Consider the following 16,987-nt stretch of genomic DNA (forward strand, 5'->3'; position numbering starts at 1 on the left):
CAAAATATTTTCCAACAAAACTGATCCACCAAACTTTTTGGCACCGAATTTTTTTATTCTTAATGTATTTCTTTAAAAAACTGTAGACCAAGAATGTAACAGAACTCCCACTCTAGATTACTCAATAATTGCCATTTAATAACAAGCTAGTTGGTGAATGCCCAACCGTCAATGATTTCTATGTACTGGTTACAACTTTAAATGCTCATAGTACAATCAATTCAGAGATTTGATGAGAAACAATTTGTTGGACCTCTAGAACGAGCTAGATTTGAAGAGCATAAAATGATTACAAGCTATTCGTTGACACTATTCTAGAACATCAAGGAATACCACTTAGGAAGTCCTATAAAAAGAGAAGACCACAAACAATAGCAATTCAATTTAGAAAAATTGTGTTACAATGAACAGTTTATATAGACATTTTTAATTGGTTGGACATTCTTACTAATACTTTAATAATTCTCTCCTATTTTCTTCGTGGCTCATATGAGTTTTAGCTTCAGAAGAATTGACTTCGGCGAAAATTGTCAACGTGCAAAACACTGCTCTAAAAAGTTAGTATCTTGTGAAATGTTTGCATTTTTCAAAAGCATTTTCAAGTTCTGTACCACCAAGAATATTAACATGCAAGAGTGATCTTATTAGGCAATTATCACGCAAGTTAAAAAGTGTCTTAAGTGACAAAAGGAAGGAGTTTTTCAAAGCATCGTTAATACAGATTCCGACCGATTTTAATCCCCTTTATCTTTATCACACATTGTAAAATCCTTTCTGACATTACAAGACAGCCAGCTCCATTAATTCTACAGTGATTTTAGTTCTGTAGTTTTCACTTAAAGAATAGTCACCGTAACAACTTGCAAGAGGGCATGCTGTTAAATAGCTTTTGAACGGCCACGAATCAGTGATAATGTATATAATTGCCATAAAGAATAGATATACTAAAATGCGTGTGGTACAATATGATGCTATAATGTGGTACAATATAACGTAATCAATATAAATAAATTTTACCAGAAAAACTTTTTTTAAAAAGTTCCAGAATAGATCCTAAGTCTCTTTTACAAAAAGTTTCCCGCAAATATGATAACGAGGCCAAGGCTCTGGTTCAAACATGGACGAAATAAGAAATTAAGAATGACAACTCTCATTAATAAACTTTTATTGGTTAATCGTCAGTATGATGAACGTAGTAGCTAAATCTGAGAATGTCGAAGTTAAGTGCTTATTATGTTACCGGTTTCAACGGTTTCCAGCAATTCACAGATTTAGTTGAAGGAGTAAACAGCTTGGAAACAGGTGTTGCCTCTTCTAAAGAAAAACGAGCTAAAAAGCAGCAAAATGAATCCAGAATTTGTTTCCTCAGCTTCACAAGGCTAAGGTATTTGAAATATTTGCTGTTTTCTTGGTCAACCACGTTTTTCAGTGAAGCTGATGACGAGAAACTTGTATCTCATGGCTATGAAAAATTGTCAGAACATTCCAATGCAGAGAAGCAGGGCATTTTCCCCTTTTCAACTGACACAAGCTGTAATGAAGAACGCGTTGTGATTCCTGAGGAAGAAGTTCTTTTGGATTTTGCTGCTACAAGTTATGTTAAAATTGCCTATGCAGGCAGTCCTCGAGGTCATGGAACAGTACCTCTTACTGCCGTAGCAGAAGCAATTAATGGAAACGTTGCTAAGCATTTCATTATTACCAATAAAGAGGAAGTTCTTGTCTGTAATAGAAAGGAAGAAAGGTAAAAATTATCTGCTTTCTATTATAACAAGAGATTGAGTATCTGCAAAATTTTTCCTAATGGGTAGGGAAGTACTCTAGAGTCAGGCTCAGGCTAGAAAACAACTTGGGGTAGAGATATATCCAGCCGAAATTCATTTATGATGTTATTAATTAATCTGGCTTTCTTGCTCACACATAAAATTTTCATTATAATGTCAATTTGCAAACCGCATTGTAAGTATGAGCTATTTAACAAGTCAGAGATTGTGAATGTCCTTTTAATAAACATTTGGATATCTGCCTCTATTTATAAATGATAATTATATAAGGTGTAGTATAAGGTATACGATTTCCATCCATAGCATCGCAGTTTTTTTGAGAAATTTCATAGGAAAACAACATGTTCAATCAGCAAATAGCAAATCTTTATTTTTGTGGCAAATACTGAGAATTCCAATTAATCTGTAAATTAAATGCTTAATGTTAACAAATTTATATTTGTTTGTACAGCACATCCAAAGGTAGTTTAGGAGCACAAGCAGTGTCCAGATCCTTCCTCTTGATGTGACCAAAGCTTGTGATTTCTATGTCTGAATTTTTGGAGAGATGGTCACTCTCCTCACACTGAATAAAAGTTTGGTCATAGCACAGACCCTGTGATATATGGATCTGCACTGCATGACCTTAACTCCTGAGCAGTCTACACAACCTAGTTATATTCTATAAGCCTTTACTACTCAAAAATTTCAAAGTATGTAGTTGAAGAGTCTCAAATGTGGTCACTGACTAGTAAAAACAAGTAGTTAATCAAACCAGTCCTTTGCTTCTCATATTACTTTATATCTGTACTAATATATTTTTCAGTTCACCTTTAGAACATAATGCAACATTTTATACTATTATTAGTAATCTGACCAAAATGTGTGCTTGTGATTTTATGTCTCTGTCCTTTTTGTGCCATTCAAGTAATTTCCTGTCAATTGATGATTTAATTGGGCTTTAGAGTGAAACATTGCTCTAAGCATACAAAAAAACTGCTTTATGCTATGATAGAGCTTAATTTTATGCAAATTCAGGAGATGATATTATAAAAATTTCATTACTTAGTTTAGTTTTTTGTTAAAGTAATAATGTATATATTTTATTGCAAATTTTCATTATTCTAATCTCTATCATCCTAGTGGTATTTAGGCTTTGAAAGAGATTAGGTTGCTAATTAGAGTGCTGTTCTTGCTACCATTAGAGCAAAACTTGTAACCTTAATCCTTTTTCTGAACTGTAGCTACTGTAATATTGTTTTATATAGTTGCATTTCACCCTGGAATGAAAATTGAAATTAGCTCATCATGTTTGACAAAATATGCTTAAGTTTCCCTTTCATTCTTCTTTAGAGAAAAGATCAACTGGATAGAGAACAGAATAATCAGAAGGTTCCATTTATCAGATGACTTTTCTGTAAAAGATGTAAGCTGTGGGAAAGAACACACTTTGTTGCTTACAGACAATGGTAGAGTGTACAGTTTTGGAACAGGCAGCAAAGGCCAGTTGGGCTTAGGTTCATTGGAGAGCCATAAAGAACCTGTATATGTTGATGCTTTGGAACCACTCATTATCAGGGCAATCAATGCTGGAGGTTGGCATTCTTTAGCACTGACAGGTATCCAGAGGTATTTGTTATAAAGATGTTTAGCTTTATGGAGAAGAACACTAATGTTCATTTCCCAGAATACTACTTTCAAAATAACATACATTACAGAATATTTCAACTCTCATTTTGAAAAAAAGTTATCACAAGGTAGATTCCTAGTCTGAAATTAGGGGGCAAACAGTTTACTGAGAAAGAAAACTAGGTGCAAAATGATTTGTAAGCCTCCATATCTACTTGACTGTGGTTAGCAACAGATGTCATGTTTGTCTATTATCTTTCCATTTCAGTTTTCTTTTATTTCAACAGTATATTTTTTGAATAAACAGATTAATGGCCATTGTACTATATTAGAATTATTATCTTATACAAGACACTGGTGATTTGTATAGTTGGGGTTGGAATCAGAGTGGACAACTTGGCATAGGCTGTTTTCCAGAAGACAGCAGTTGGGGAAAGCAGAGGCCTTGTAGTACAGTACAGAACTGCAAACGAGTACTGTTTGGAACATTGCCAAATCTTGTAGATGTCACTGAAGACATTGTTTCGGTGAGCTGTGGATCAAGGCATTCAGCAGCTGTTTTGAGAGACAATAGTCTTTTGACGTGGGGATGGAACGGGTATGGCCAATTGGGACAAGGAGACAAAGTGGACAGGCATTGTCCCAAGAGCGTAGAAGGACTCAACACTGGAGCATTCTCTGAAGCAAAAGTTGTTTGCAATGCATGGAATACTATTATATGTTTACAGGCTTAAAACTTTTTTACATGAACCTACAACGGTTTCATTGGGAAACAAATCCCAGTCAAACAAAATTCAAGTTTTGAAGTATGAACTCGTTTTTACTCCAAGTCGTTGATAGTCAGCTTAACAGTCTTCTGGCCAAATATTTAAATATTTAAGATATCAGTGTATTGAAATGGATTGTACCACTAGACCGTGTTGTTTTAATGTAAATATCCGGAATTTCAAACGTTTACATTGGATACACTTTGGATGAATGTCTCTATATAAAATATATAAATATTTATATAAAAATATATATAAAAAAATTATACATATATAAAGATATCCAGAATTTCAAACATGGGATAGGTCGGATGTATGTCTCTATATAGAAAATGGGGGGCTATATTACAAACACCCCCGTGTTCCCAGCCCAGTGAAAACTGTCTCTGAGGAATTCACGTTGGGCTTGTTACACAGAGTTGTTTTCAATTCCAAAATGCACTGCATGAGATCTGGGCTGAAATCAGGACACATGACATGCCAAGATAAGTAACAAAACCCGTACCCCCTAGAGTCCTATATAGTGGGCTGACTTATTTTGAATTGTGTTAAACCCTTGTGGTGTGAAACTTGTATTTTTCGTTTTTAGGTATACAAACGCTTTAAAACGGCTTTATTTTTGCTAAAGGAAATCAAGAATGCCTTTTGAAAGGGTCAGGATAGCTACCATCGCATCCAATACCCACGTCTGCTATTGGTGTAGAATTGTAAACAAGCCAATAATAAGTTAGAAGTATTCCAAACTGTAAATTTAAGTAAGTAAGGACTGTACAAGTAGGTTAAAACTCTTTTTTAATTAGAACCAGATTATTTTTGCATTCATGGAAGCTTGATGTTCTTATTTTGATAAACTAAGGCTGGGGAGTCCTTAAATATTGTTTTTTTATTTCTACACTGATTTTCTTCCATCGGTTGTTTCGCCAGTTTTTGCCGTATATTTTTAGTAGAACGGTCGATCAGCTGATAAAATTTATGTACTCTGGTTTCTTCACATTAGAGAAAATTTTTAAAACCCTTTGTTTTTTTCATCGAATTTTCCATCTGAGGCTAGGCACAGTCTAAAGTGGTTCTGATTTTGAGGCAAATCGAATCTCAGTGTTTTTAAAAGTCCCATTTTTGTAAAAAAAGTCCTATTCTGGACACATCAAATATGCAACCTTTGATTATCACAGAAAATGATGAGGCTTCCTACTGTAGTCAGAGGTGAAAAAAGACAAATATAGCAGTTTGCTAGAGCAAGTTTGGCCGACATTGTTGTAAATAAAAGGGTAATTATACGAAATGTTGCAATCTGAAGATGCTTTGCGTTGCAAAAGCTAGTAATTTCTCACATATTTATCCTGAAATACTCAGAAGAAGCACAGGTGAAAATTCAATCATGCTTCTTTTCTCCATTCTGATCTTGTATTCGCGTTCTTATCTTTTCTCCTGTCTTCACGAGCCAGGCAGAAGACTCGCACGCATTTGCTCAACGTACTGTGAAATCAAGGCAGAATTTTTCTTTTTCCTAACCACTTTTAAGTGATATTCAGCTTGTTTTTTGAGAATTTTCAGGTTAGAAAATTCCCATTTATTGTATGCTATTTTTAGATTAACCATTACTCAGAGCAACTCCTAGCTCAGATTTGAACTTACTTCCATTTTAATATGGTATTTAACCCGAAAATAAACTGCTGTTAATCTTCAATCGGAATTTTTTCCAAAGTGTGAGTTGAATTTCTCCACCACTTCAACAATATATGCATTTGTCTCCAAGAACGAGACTAATTGCGGAACTGATTTAGAGAAGTGCACAAATCGTTCTTTGTATCGCTTCTTTTATTATTGATTTTATTATATTCTTTATTACTGTTTTTCTTATATTCTTTTTTTGTGCGATTTTATTTAATTTTTTGATGCTGTTGGAAATTTAGAACGACAAGAATTTGCAGTAATAGTGGAACACGAGATTATGGGAATGGATTTGAGGTGCGAAAGTTGTAAAAAATAAGCAAATTTATATCGATTCTGGTGCAGTTCCAAAACGGTCCCAGTAATATTCCTGTCGTGTCAAATATCTGTGATTGAATGAATAGTACAAGGCTTTGTACACAGCTTCGGTATTAATGGGTTTATTACTTTTTTTTACTTTTTACACAATCTTTTCAGGCTTCCAGTGCATGTATTTATCGCTTCTTTAACGAACATTACTTTTAAGTTTCCATCTTAAAGGATTTATTCCACCTATTTTACCCTATCATTTTATTGACGAATTCGGTAGAAAATAGGTCAAAATTGAGTATTTAAACGTTTTCCGACAAAAATTTCATTTGGAGGGGGCCGTAGACGCAAATTTACAAAAGTATCACGTGTCCGCGTGACTTAGAAGTTGACAAGCGGAGACAGGCCTGCACTTGAAATGCATAGGGTTGTCGCTACTCGCGCACAAAAAGTTGATTTGTTTTGCAAAAATGAGTAATTTCGAAATAGATTTTATCACTGGGTGTTGTTTTGGAATGTCGTACAATACAGTTTTGAACCATGTTTAAAAACGGAAAACGCAGCCAATAAAAACATTTAACAACAAATTCATCAAAGGAAGGAAATGGATGTTGTGGTTGGGAAAACGGGACGAAGTTAGAGCAAAGAAAATGAAAATGATGAGTGGGAGGTTTTTTACTCGTTAAATGGAGAAAAGATTTGATTTATGAGTTATTTGCGGCTCTCCACTCTCTGTCCTTCATCCTTTTTCGGTTGAAATTTGGCTTGGGTTGGAAGGTTGCTTGAGCAATTTTTTGTTTTTTGCTTTGTTTTTATCGTCTTATGGGCTAATAAAGCCTGAGAATAGAAATCTTTTTTATCAAAGTCTTTTTTAATTCAGCCAAGGAGAAGTAGAATTGCCTACCCGCTAAATGATTAAATATTCGACTACCACAACGCCCCCTATACCAGTAACATAAGTGATTCTTTTCAACTCACTTGAAGTTATTTACACATATTTCAGACGGCATTGCTTGGAAAATTTGTGGCATGTTAAATTTTACCACTCCGACAGTGTTGAAACCCGTACTGTCGCGGTGCATTCGTAGGCAGCACAACAAGGTATGATTCCCTAACTTACAAACATTTCTTTACTTTGAATTAATAAATAAATATTAACAAAACAGTCGACCTGTTTTGATAAAAAAATTCCTAAATAAAATATTTCCGAGAGCCCCCTCGCCAATAAGTCAACTGTAAGATGCCATGAAATAGCCCCATGCCCCCAAAAAATCGGGAATACATATTTTTCTCTTTCAATAGAAATACATTGGATATGCTTGCAAATGCACCTTTTCAGACATTGCTACCTCGTATTTTCCTTGCAAAAATGATTTATACAGTGATATGAAATTTCTCCTTCGACCCCCCATTTCTTGGAAACACCTCCACGCACGACTGATCAACATCCAGATTCAAAATTTACGCCCAAAACTACCCCAGGTCATCCACCCCAGAAAAAGCAAAGACCCCAGAAAAACATCATCCAATAATTTGTCCTCCCGGGAGCAATGCTCCCCATTCATCAACTTTCAATGTCGAGGTTGTCAACTTCTACGTCACAGCGTCACGTGATACGTTTCCCCGCCAAAATTTAAATAGCCGTTTTGGGGGTCTTACAAACCCCAGATCGTGGCAATATTTTGTAAGCATATTCAGATAGCTTTTAAATATCAAGAGGAAACAATTTGGCACCAAAATAGGTGGCATAAGTCTTTTAAAAATCAGATATCAACATCTGCTTTTGTACATTGGTAAAGGTCACCTTCTCATTTTTTTTGGTTCTATTTGAGGTGTTTTGTTTGTTTGAGCCTTCCTCACAAACGATCAGCTGCAGAAAGAAGAGGCCATGTTAAGAATCCAGAGAATATCACGGTTCCGCGGCTGTGAGTCGGAGGTTATCCAACGATGCAGTAGTAATGTGGAGGCTAATGCAAAACTACCAAACCATAGATGATTTATTTTAATTCCATTTTTAAGAAACTTGCATTCAAAATATAAAAGGAAAAGTTTGAGATTAAGGCATAATCTGAGCTCTAGTTTTATTCTTCTGGATGTATCAATGCTTGAAATCTGCTACCTTGTATTCTATTGATGCCCGCAAACAAGCTTTGTATGCTTCGGTCAGTGTCGAAAAGACAACACCTAAATGTGGATTTTGGAATCAAGTTGAAAATTTACAGGACCATCGAAACAGTGGTGGCGCCAGGGGGGCCTAGGGGGGCGACAGCCCCTCCGTCGGAAGCATCTAGCCCCCCCATCGGAGGAAATTTTAGGTTATTCTCGGAGCAAATTTGACAAAATAACGCACGAAAACTGCTTATTTTAGTCATTTTAGCCCCCCCCCCCTGTCGGAAGCTCCAACCCCTCTGTCGGAAGATTTCTGGCGCCACCTCTGCGTCGGAAGCGGGGGGATGGGGGGCTGGAGTCCCCCAATAATAGTCAAATTATGCTATTCTTACTTTATAACAGTGTACTGAATGAGAGACAATACAATTGGCAGCCCACCTCCCAGTATGAATTTTCTCCCGAAAGCAATGAGTTACATATTCTTGCAGCTTTTGAGAAACTTAAGCATGCTTCCACATTAACCTTTGCAAGATCTGAGAATTTACTCGAAAAAACTTGAGGAACACTCTCAACGGTTTAGATTTTCAATGCGACCCCTCAAGACCCTACACCAAACGTATTCCACTTCGACATGGAGTACAGCGATAAAGCAAAGTGCTGTAACTTGATATTTGTTAGGGGGGGCATAGAAAAATGACTTAGACCATTGGGCGTGGCCCCCTACAGACCCTGCCCTGCAGTAATCAGCATCATTAAGCCTAATACAGGCTTCTTAGCACTTCTCTTGGGAACCTACCGAAAACAGAATAACTCGGCAAGCTAAACAACCTTTTATGATTGGGTATAAAATTGTTATGAAATTCATAACAGTTATGATGTACATACACAATTGTGGATTCGATTTTCAATGATTTACAACATTATTTCAAATATGCCTTATTAAAAAGTGGTACAGAAAGAGCCGATTAGACTATCGTTCCATTGTTACATCTGACTGGTGCGAGATCGAATAGAGCCAGTAGTATGAAGGTATCGAATAGAGCAGTATAAAGGTATCGTGCCACCACCCTCCTTTCAATGACCCAGCAACCAATTAAAATACCGTAAAAGCTCTATTAAGCCCTCAAGGGGGCTTATTTATTGTTTTTAGTCCTAAGAGGGGGGCTTTAAAGAGAGGGGCTTATTAGAGAGAGGGGGGGGGGCACGATACTTTTGATCACTTTATTAAAAATTTGAAGTAAAAAATGCTTTAAAAATGCCGTTATCTATTTTTTCGCAAAAATGTCATACAAATGTTCTCTGAAAATTTCGCTAGCAGCTTCGAACGTCTAATTAATTACTTATAAGGTCCTCATCTTAATTAGAATCACCAAGATTAATTGATAGGGGGAGGTGGCTTAATAGAGAGTGGGAACTTATTTTAAGTTTTTGCTTGAAAAAAGGGACTTAATAGAGAGGGGGGCTTAATAGAGAGAGGGGGCTTAATAGAGCTTTTAGGGAATAAGATTTGATATTCATCATATTTTGGCACTTGAAGGAATTAACGTCAAGAAACGGGTCTACTTCCATTGGTCTGATTGATCAATACATAAGTGCTAATCAACGACGTATGGCGAACTAGGCCACTCCTACTCACTCAGATCCGTCAATTGTGTGGATCGTTATCGATTTGTACGGCCTGTGAAGCCGATGGAACTGATACCCCAAAGGTTACTACCCTAAAAGTCCTTCACAAGTCTATTAAAAAGAACACAAATGCTACACTACATTCTGGAAGAACGGTGAACACTACTTGAAATTGGCTTGGTTATTCTTCCTCAATTGAAAAGTGAACAACGTTCTGTCCATTTTTAGAATTTTTCTGATCTCCTGTTGCTAGTGCGGCATTATTTTCAACCACAAGACCCTCGTCACCAACAACAAAGGATGCGATTCCATTCTGGGACCTTTCTATATCTTTATGATTTGATGTTTTAGACGATTCGTTTGCCTCTCTTTGACTGCCGATATTTGACAGAACGAGGTCATTGATTATCTGCTCGTTTGGTTTGTTAAGCAAAAGCCTTGGGTGCAAGTACCAGAAATCAGCAACAAATGTCAGCATGAATAGCATTTTGCAGCATGCGAAGAACCATTCTCCTCCCTGACCAACTGATTTGCCCTTCTCGTTATATTTTAGTAGATCTGGATGCAAAAATATCAGGAGAATCAGTGTACCAACGATCATCCCAGCTGTCAGAAAAGGCCTGGATAGGCAGAGCAGATGCTTTACCTTACCGTACATCACTTTATTCTTCAATGTTATCAGCGTTTGCATAGCTGCATAAATGCAGGCAAATATGATATAGATACCAGCACCTGCAAAGTGCACAGCCTTTACACTTGAATTCTGAAAAGAACTCACCATCACTTTGCCAAATACGAACAATGAACCGGCAGCCAAAGTTGCTTTGTTGAACCTGTTGTCTAACCTCACGTAAGAGTGCTTCACCTGAAAGTACCGTACCAGAACTACACCAAAAGAACAGCATGACGATAGAATCATCCCAAATGTAAACAAACTACTCTCGGGTGTTTTATTGCCTAGGTCACTGATAAACGCAACGTCATGATTTGAGTCTAAAAAACTAAGTCCTTTTTTACTATAAGCGTAAGAGTAGGAGGCGACAACGAATATTAATGATAGAGCCACGTTCAATACAGGAAGAGATACTAGGAGCTTGTTCCCACATCTTCGGTTGTTTGTCTTGAATCTGGGAGTAACCTGTGCCATACTGTCGTTATTCCGTGTTCCATTTGCTGGTGTGCCAGGTTTTGGTAGTGGTGCTTCAGCTGGATTACCCTTTGGGCTTCCTATATTCAGGTTTACGTCTGATAAAGACATTACTGCACCGGGTGATCACTAAAAGGAAGACGAGAAAATGTTTTGTGAAATGTTGACTCGTTTGACCACCAACGTTAGATCACTTTCCAACATAAAAAAAATGTTGGGCGAAATGTTGTGTGAAATGTTGGATCGTTTGACCAGGGCTTAAAATAAATAAACAAAAAGACAAAATGAAATAAAAAAGACAATAAAAAAACAACTTATCACATATGAAACAACAGAATCATGTGGACATCTAACATCGCCCTTAGAACTCCAATAGAGTGACGAAGTGTGACGTCATCAAATTTTGTTTAGAATTGAAGAATTCTGACACCATGAAAGACCTTCAACTATGAAATTCATTCTGAACAGTTGAAACTGACTGTTGTAGACATAAGCTGGTGAAACGAAATTAGCAGTGGGTTGAAGAACGAAATTAACGAAGAATCCACTGCGTCAAAGACCATACGAAACCATAAGAAAACAGGAATCGTATGGTCTGTGGCGTAGACTAATATTTTCTAAACTGATGCTACCTTGGGAAGGTGACTACAGAGGGGCGAATAGAAAACAGCGCAATGCTAGCTTACATACGAAAAGAAAAATCCTTGCTAGAGAAGATGATTTTGGCAGGGACAGCGGAGCACATTACGGATTGAGTGGGGATACAAGATTTTGGGGCTCAAAATGCCAAAATCCCAGTGCCGGATGTTCCATTGTACATTTTTATGTGGATTTTTGGAATATTTGAAGGGGGGACAGACTTACCCATCACTCATTGCGCTGCTTGTCACCCTTGTAACACACTACTAAGCTCTAAGCGAGTTCGGTTAAATTTAATTAAACAAATTAAATATTGAATCAATATAAAATTAAAAAACCCGAAAGAAGTTTGTCGAGAAGAATTTAGCCTGCGTGCAGACGCGGAAATTGAAAAGAGGAGAAAAAGTAGAGGCTGCGCAACTGAGCCGCTTCTCTTGTTCACAGGTTCCTCAGACTCCGCTTACACTGTGCCGGATAAATTTTATCCGCATCAAAATTAGTTCAGATAGGCGTCGCGTTTACACTAGACCCACGCTATCCGCACGAATTTGAGAGCGGCTATCCGAACAAAATTAGTTCACCTAGGAAAGTGGGTTAAATTACTGCGGATAGCTATGTGGTACAGTGTAAAAGCTTTTATCTGGATTAATTTTATCCACATCGTATCTTGCTCGAAAGCGATTGGCTATTTCATCCAATTTAGTTTTCACTGTCTCCCAATCAAGACCTTTTGCCATCTTGGCTGTCTTGTTGTCGATAAATACTCGTGTTAAAAGTGCAGTCCAAGTAAACTTGGTATCCTTGTCAGCTTTCCCTACTTTCGTTGCTAGTTCAGTAACATTTTGTTTCATGAACAAACTATTAAAACAAACTAGGCCTAATTTGTATTGACAATATCTTTGGATTTGGTCTAAAAGAGAAGCAGATGATTCTGAAGAGAGAATGAAATCTGTTTACGTTGGCGGGAATTTTGTTATTATTTTGTTGCCCAGAGGAGACTTCATTTTGGGCGTTCTGTGCATGATTTAGGTCATGTGACTGCAGTTATCCGGCACAGTGTAACGGGAGGGCAAAGAGGACAAAATTTGTGCGGCACAGTGTAAACGCAAATCAATCCGAACAAGTTTTATGCGGATAAATCTTATCCGGCACAGTTTTAAACGGGTCTCAAAGTTAAGGAACCATAATTTATTGGTTGGGGGAATTTCAATTATTTTTTCAGTTTTCAAAGTGGCGCCATCGAGCAGAGGTATGAATAAATGGTATCAGGACAATATAATAGGCCTGTTTGTTCTTTAAAACGACTAAAATTGTCTAAATTGAATTTCAGAGCCACGCTCAAATTTCGCCATTAAAGAAAAACATTGCACACTAATGGAGTTATTGTTCTTGTGCTTAGAATATAAAATGTTGATGTCAGCCAGCGGCTCGGTTGCGCAGGCTCTACTTTTTCTACCCTTTTCAATTTCGGAGTCTGGACGCAGGCTAGAAGAATTCAGCTGTTTTTGAACAAGTTACACCATTATAAAGCAAGATAAAGAATTTTCACTAATCTTTTCCAAGTTAATTTTATCAATTGAAGTAGTTGATTAAAGGACCAAAAACACACTGTAAGTCTTGTTTATAATTTTCAGAGTGAGGTCACGCCCCGGGGTTCACGCTGTCAGTCTGCTGTGATGTACTGATGCTTCTAGTGTTTACAAAAGTAACTATATTACCATAGCTTCAAACTCATGACCGGTAAAATTCTCAGTAAAATTGAAGGCTTGAGGAGCCCTTTAGTAACCGTTAAGAAACTTTGTTTGACAAATGTATTTGCTAAGCCCAAACATAGATTACACTCGGTAAACATCTATGATTATTTATATACTCATAAAAATACACCTCGCTTCTAGCAGCTACCGAAATGTTTATCAGAATGTCCAATAAGAATGTTATTAGAAATATTTAAACACGGGGTCCTCACGAATTTCCTACAATGTGTACAACCTGACCCAGAGGTGGATTTAGTATGGTGAGAATAAGTAGAGTACTTGAAACGCCTTTTAGTCTGAATGTCTTACTTTGTGAACTTCGCAATATGCTGCATACACCCCTTGAAAATATAACCAAGGATTTGAGTCGTAGTGGGAATCGTGGTAGTGACCTTCGAAGCAGTCTAGTTTTGAAGCCCATGAGTAAAGTTTGGTCTTATTCGTTATGAATTTATCAATACTGCGAATTATTTTCTATTTATAATGTACGGTACCTAAAAGGCTTATTGAGCCAAGTTGCCCCAACCTCCCCCCCCCTCTCTTTTGAACGGAATGTTACCTAATTATGCATTACACTCCCTCTTTTTATAAGAACCAGTCAATTTAGGTTCAGGCTTACTGTTCTTAAATTAATAGGGTGTAACACGACCTCATTTGCCTACAAGCTTGAAAATTCACCGATAAAGCACCCACACATGGCCAAAAATCCTCGTTTTTGAGATGAAGCCTTGCTAACAATTACATTTTATAGTAGCTCAGCTTCAGCTTGTTCTTAAATTGTTTTTAACTTTTGATCAATTTCGAGGCTCTTGTTCTTAGCAACGTTTATTCATTATTCACATTTGCGAAATTTTATCCTATCCTCGATCAGGATTTACCATACTCTTATCATATCCAAGTGAATTTGGTAATGAACTTAAGTGGGGACTTAACAGATTGCTACTAAGATACGTATTTTATGGAAATACATGAACAGAGAGCTTATGAAGTTTTATGCAATTTTCAAAGCGAAAAACAAACAAAAATTGCTTTCGAATATTATTGCGCTGTATGATTTGAGTTTTTATGCTGATATGAAGCGAACCACATTAGATGTTTTGCTAATAAAGTAGGAAAACACTTGCTTAATCATCTGAATATTCAAATTTGATTTTAAAGAGAGTGATAAATAGACTCACCTTGGACGTTTTAGCGCAGGTATTCCTGCTTTGTGAAAGACACCACAAATTCCCTCCGAATACTAGCAGCCAACTTTTGTAGGGAAAAATGCCATTATGAATTTCTCAAAAAGTGGTAACATCTGCTCCGAAAGTCTGTCGAGTGCTGGTTTTAGTAGACGGTGAAATTCTACGTCCTTTGCCCGTCTGTTGGTATTTATTTTCAAATTTTCAGCATATCAACAAAAACCAACCTTTTCTTCATCGTCAATAGCGGCCTCTCAAAAGATGTGGACAAGAATGGAATCATTGAATTCACAAGAATACTTGTAGATCACGTGGACACTAAGCCTTTTAAAACCTACCCAGGCATATGAAATTATGGAAACGTAAATAGCGCAAAGTGCATCAGCCTTGTTCAACTGCAGTAATCATATACTGTCTGTAGTTGTTGAAAGGGCCGTTGGAGTTGTCTGCCGTTTTTAACGTGGAGAGCTTATGAAGGAGTCAGTTACGTAGCCATTTTTGCCACCAGCAAACGCAATTCATCAGCCTTTATATAATTAGCACGAAACTAAATTAACAATTGAATTGACTGACAACAAAAGCGCGCTCAAGTCGGTGAAATAATGTCCAAACAAGTTCAGATTTGACCTGCAAATGCTCATTTTGCTCTTATTCATGTTAGAAATTATTTGATATTGTTTATTCATCATCCAAAGGGCGTTTAAGGGGAGTGTTGGCAGCCCAGTTCCTCCGTACAGTGTGGAAAAAATCTACAAATTAGTTTTCTTATAAAAGTAAGCAGAATATCAATAGCGATTATAGAAATGTCTGTAAACGGTGAAAGAACGCAGAGTGTACTAATAATAAATAGTGTATTATCATGTCAAAAACAAGATGATATTGTATATTTTTCTGCGTTGAACAGTACCGTATAATATAAGTTATTGTGCATTAGATTTTTTTAATGGCGATATAGGAAAAAGTATTGATATTTACGTCGTATTGTGGTTATGAAAACAAATGACTGAATAATTAATAGAGAAAGGGATTATGCGTTACCAAAAACAGACGAAATTGTTTTATAATGAAAGCGAGGTTTGCATAGTCATCCTGCAGTTACGGCTGTATTTATCTTACAGCCTTTAGCAACCCATCAAACAATTTCACAATCTCTTGTTGGAAAAGGGTGATCACTTTACATTTGATTCTTTGTAATGTGGCTTGTTCCATAATGAAGCTATTCATCTCCATAATCTTCTGCCAGTAATCTTGGCAAACATCTTTGAAAAATCAACAATGTTTTAGTTTTTCAAGTTATTATGTAATTGTTTACTCACAGTTTTATCCATGCTTTGAATTGCTAAAACTTATCGTATCGTCCTAGCTCTGTCATTCACATTCATAAAGGTGAATTTGCCTGTCTGTTATTGCCATTAAATTTGTATGTTTACATTGTAGTGAAATAAGCCAATGTCCTTTTTATCCTATATTTGTTAACTGCATTCAATCAAACCAAATTATCAATTTGCATGCTTGTCCCAGAAAACGTTGAAATGATTTGTTTTGTTCAGTGTCATGCTGAACTTGAAACAGGCCAAAAACCTTGTTGATCTTTAAATTAAAGGGGTTGTACAAAAAGAAATATCCCGCGTGCAGTCTGAAGCATGGAGGAAGGATATTAATTAATAGATGTAAGATTCATCCATGTTCAAAATATACTCGATATTTTAAGGATTTATCACTTACAATGAAAATTTTCAACTCTATGATACTATCAAAAAGGGAACATGTAATAACAGAACCACTGTGAAATGTTGTGTTTCTAGTGCTAGATAAGTATAAAGTTTTTCTTTACAACAGAATCATTATAATTTTTAGCTATGACAAGAACACAACAATTTTGTTCAGTTCAGTTTGTGTTTAATTTTAAAAATAAGCTACTACAACTACATTCCCGCCATTTCAAGAAAAAAGCTGACATCAGAGGTTTCGGAGGCCCTGGGGCAAAATCGACGGACGAGGCTCCCAGGGAGAAGCACTAAAGGGGTATTAGGTATCAGAAAAGGGGCACTTGTCCAAATCTGTTAAAGACGACACTTTGAAGAAATTGGAACTTTTCAAAAAGTAAGGGGGACGTAAACCTGGTGTCCAATTGTTCTGATGTTCTTAAATTCTGGATTCTTATCAAAGTATGCTTGTCTCTAGCAAAGCAAATTTTCTTCAAGTGAAAGGTGTGGCTTTCTTTCATGAACGTAAATATGAAAAATTCTGAAGCACACGAACTACCTTACATAAATAAACCGGTAAAGAAATTATTATTTTAACATAATAGGAAAAAACTCTTGTTATTCTAACTAGTCTAGTACCTGAGCGCATCAAGTAGGTTCATTACTTTCGAATATAGCAAAAG

At 36.6% G+C, this 16,987-nt stretch overlaps 2 protein-coding genes across 8 annotated transcripts; one reads left to right on the forward strand and one right to left on the reverse strand.

Moving 5' to 3' along the window:
* The first annotated feature begins 1,079 nt into the window (after positions 1 to 1,079).
* On the forward strand, positions 1,080 to 10,286 carry LOC135681433 (E3 ubiquitin-protein ligase HERC2). Of its 7 annotated transcripts, XR_010515607.2 has the most exons (4): positions 1,081 to 1,744; positions 3,117 to 3,382; positions 3,744 to 4,914; positions 7,972 to 10,286. XR_010515607.2 is itself a non-coding variant. In XM_089111775.1 (3 exons), exons 1-3 carry the CDS (start codon positions 1,212 to 1,214, stop codon positions 8,066 to 8,068), a joined length of 906 nt encoding a protein of 301 aa, XP_088967901.1. In that variant the 5' UTR covers positions 1,080 to 1,211; the 3' UTR covers positions 8,069 to 10,286. The 7 variants fall into 7 exon arrangements, 6 of the variants coding, with proteins under 6 accessions (XP_088967901.1, XP_088967904.1, XP_065051986.2 ...); XM_089111775.1 differs by lacking the exon at positions 3,744 to 4,914 and having other exon boundaries at positions 1,080 to 1,744; positions 3,117 to 3,392; XM_089111778.1 differs by lacking the exon at positions 3,744 to 4,914 and having other exon boundaries at positions 1,080 to 1,744.
* Positions 10,056 to 11,132, reverse strand: LOC135681434 (uncharacterized). Its single transcript, XM_089111779.1, has one exon. The coding sequence runs from the start codon at positions 11,130 to 11,132 to the stop codon at positions 10,056 to 10,058; it is 1,077 nt and encodes a 358-aa protein (XP_088967905.1).
* Positions 11,133 to 16,987: the final 5,855 nt, after the last annotated feature.

Source organism: Rhopilema esculentum, chromosome 12, assembly GCF_057945365.1.
Source record: "Rhopilema esculentum isolate cy_ngs chromosome 12, ASM5794536v1, whole genome shotgun sequence".
Taxonomy (NCBI): Eukaryota; Metazoa; Cnidaria; class Scyphozoa; order Rhizostomeae; family Rhizostomatidae; genus Rhopilema; species Rhopilema esculentum.

Bases quoted from the DNA above. Each gene is read 5' to 3' on its own strand.
- LOC135681433 (XM_065195912.2), top strand. From the start codon at position 1,212: ATGTCGAAGTTAAGTGCTTATTATGTTACCGGTTTCAACGGTTTCCAG. The intron at 1,745-3,116 runs GTAAAAATTATC...ATTCTTCTTTAG, and splicing joins TGTAATAGAAAGGAAGAAAG to AGAAAAGATCAACTGGATAG. The intron at 3,383-3,743 runs GTATCCAGAGGT...ATCTTATACAAG, and splicing joins GCATTCTTTAGCACTGACAG to ACACTGGTGATTTGTATAGT.
- LOC135681434 (XM_089111779.1), bottom strand. From the start codon at position 11,132: ATGTCTTTATCAGACGTAAACCTGAATATAGGAAGCCCAAAGGGTAAT.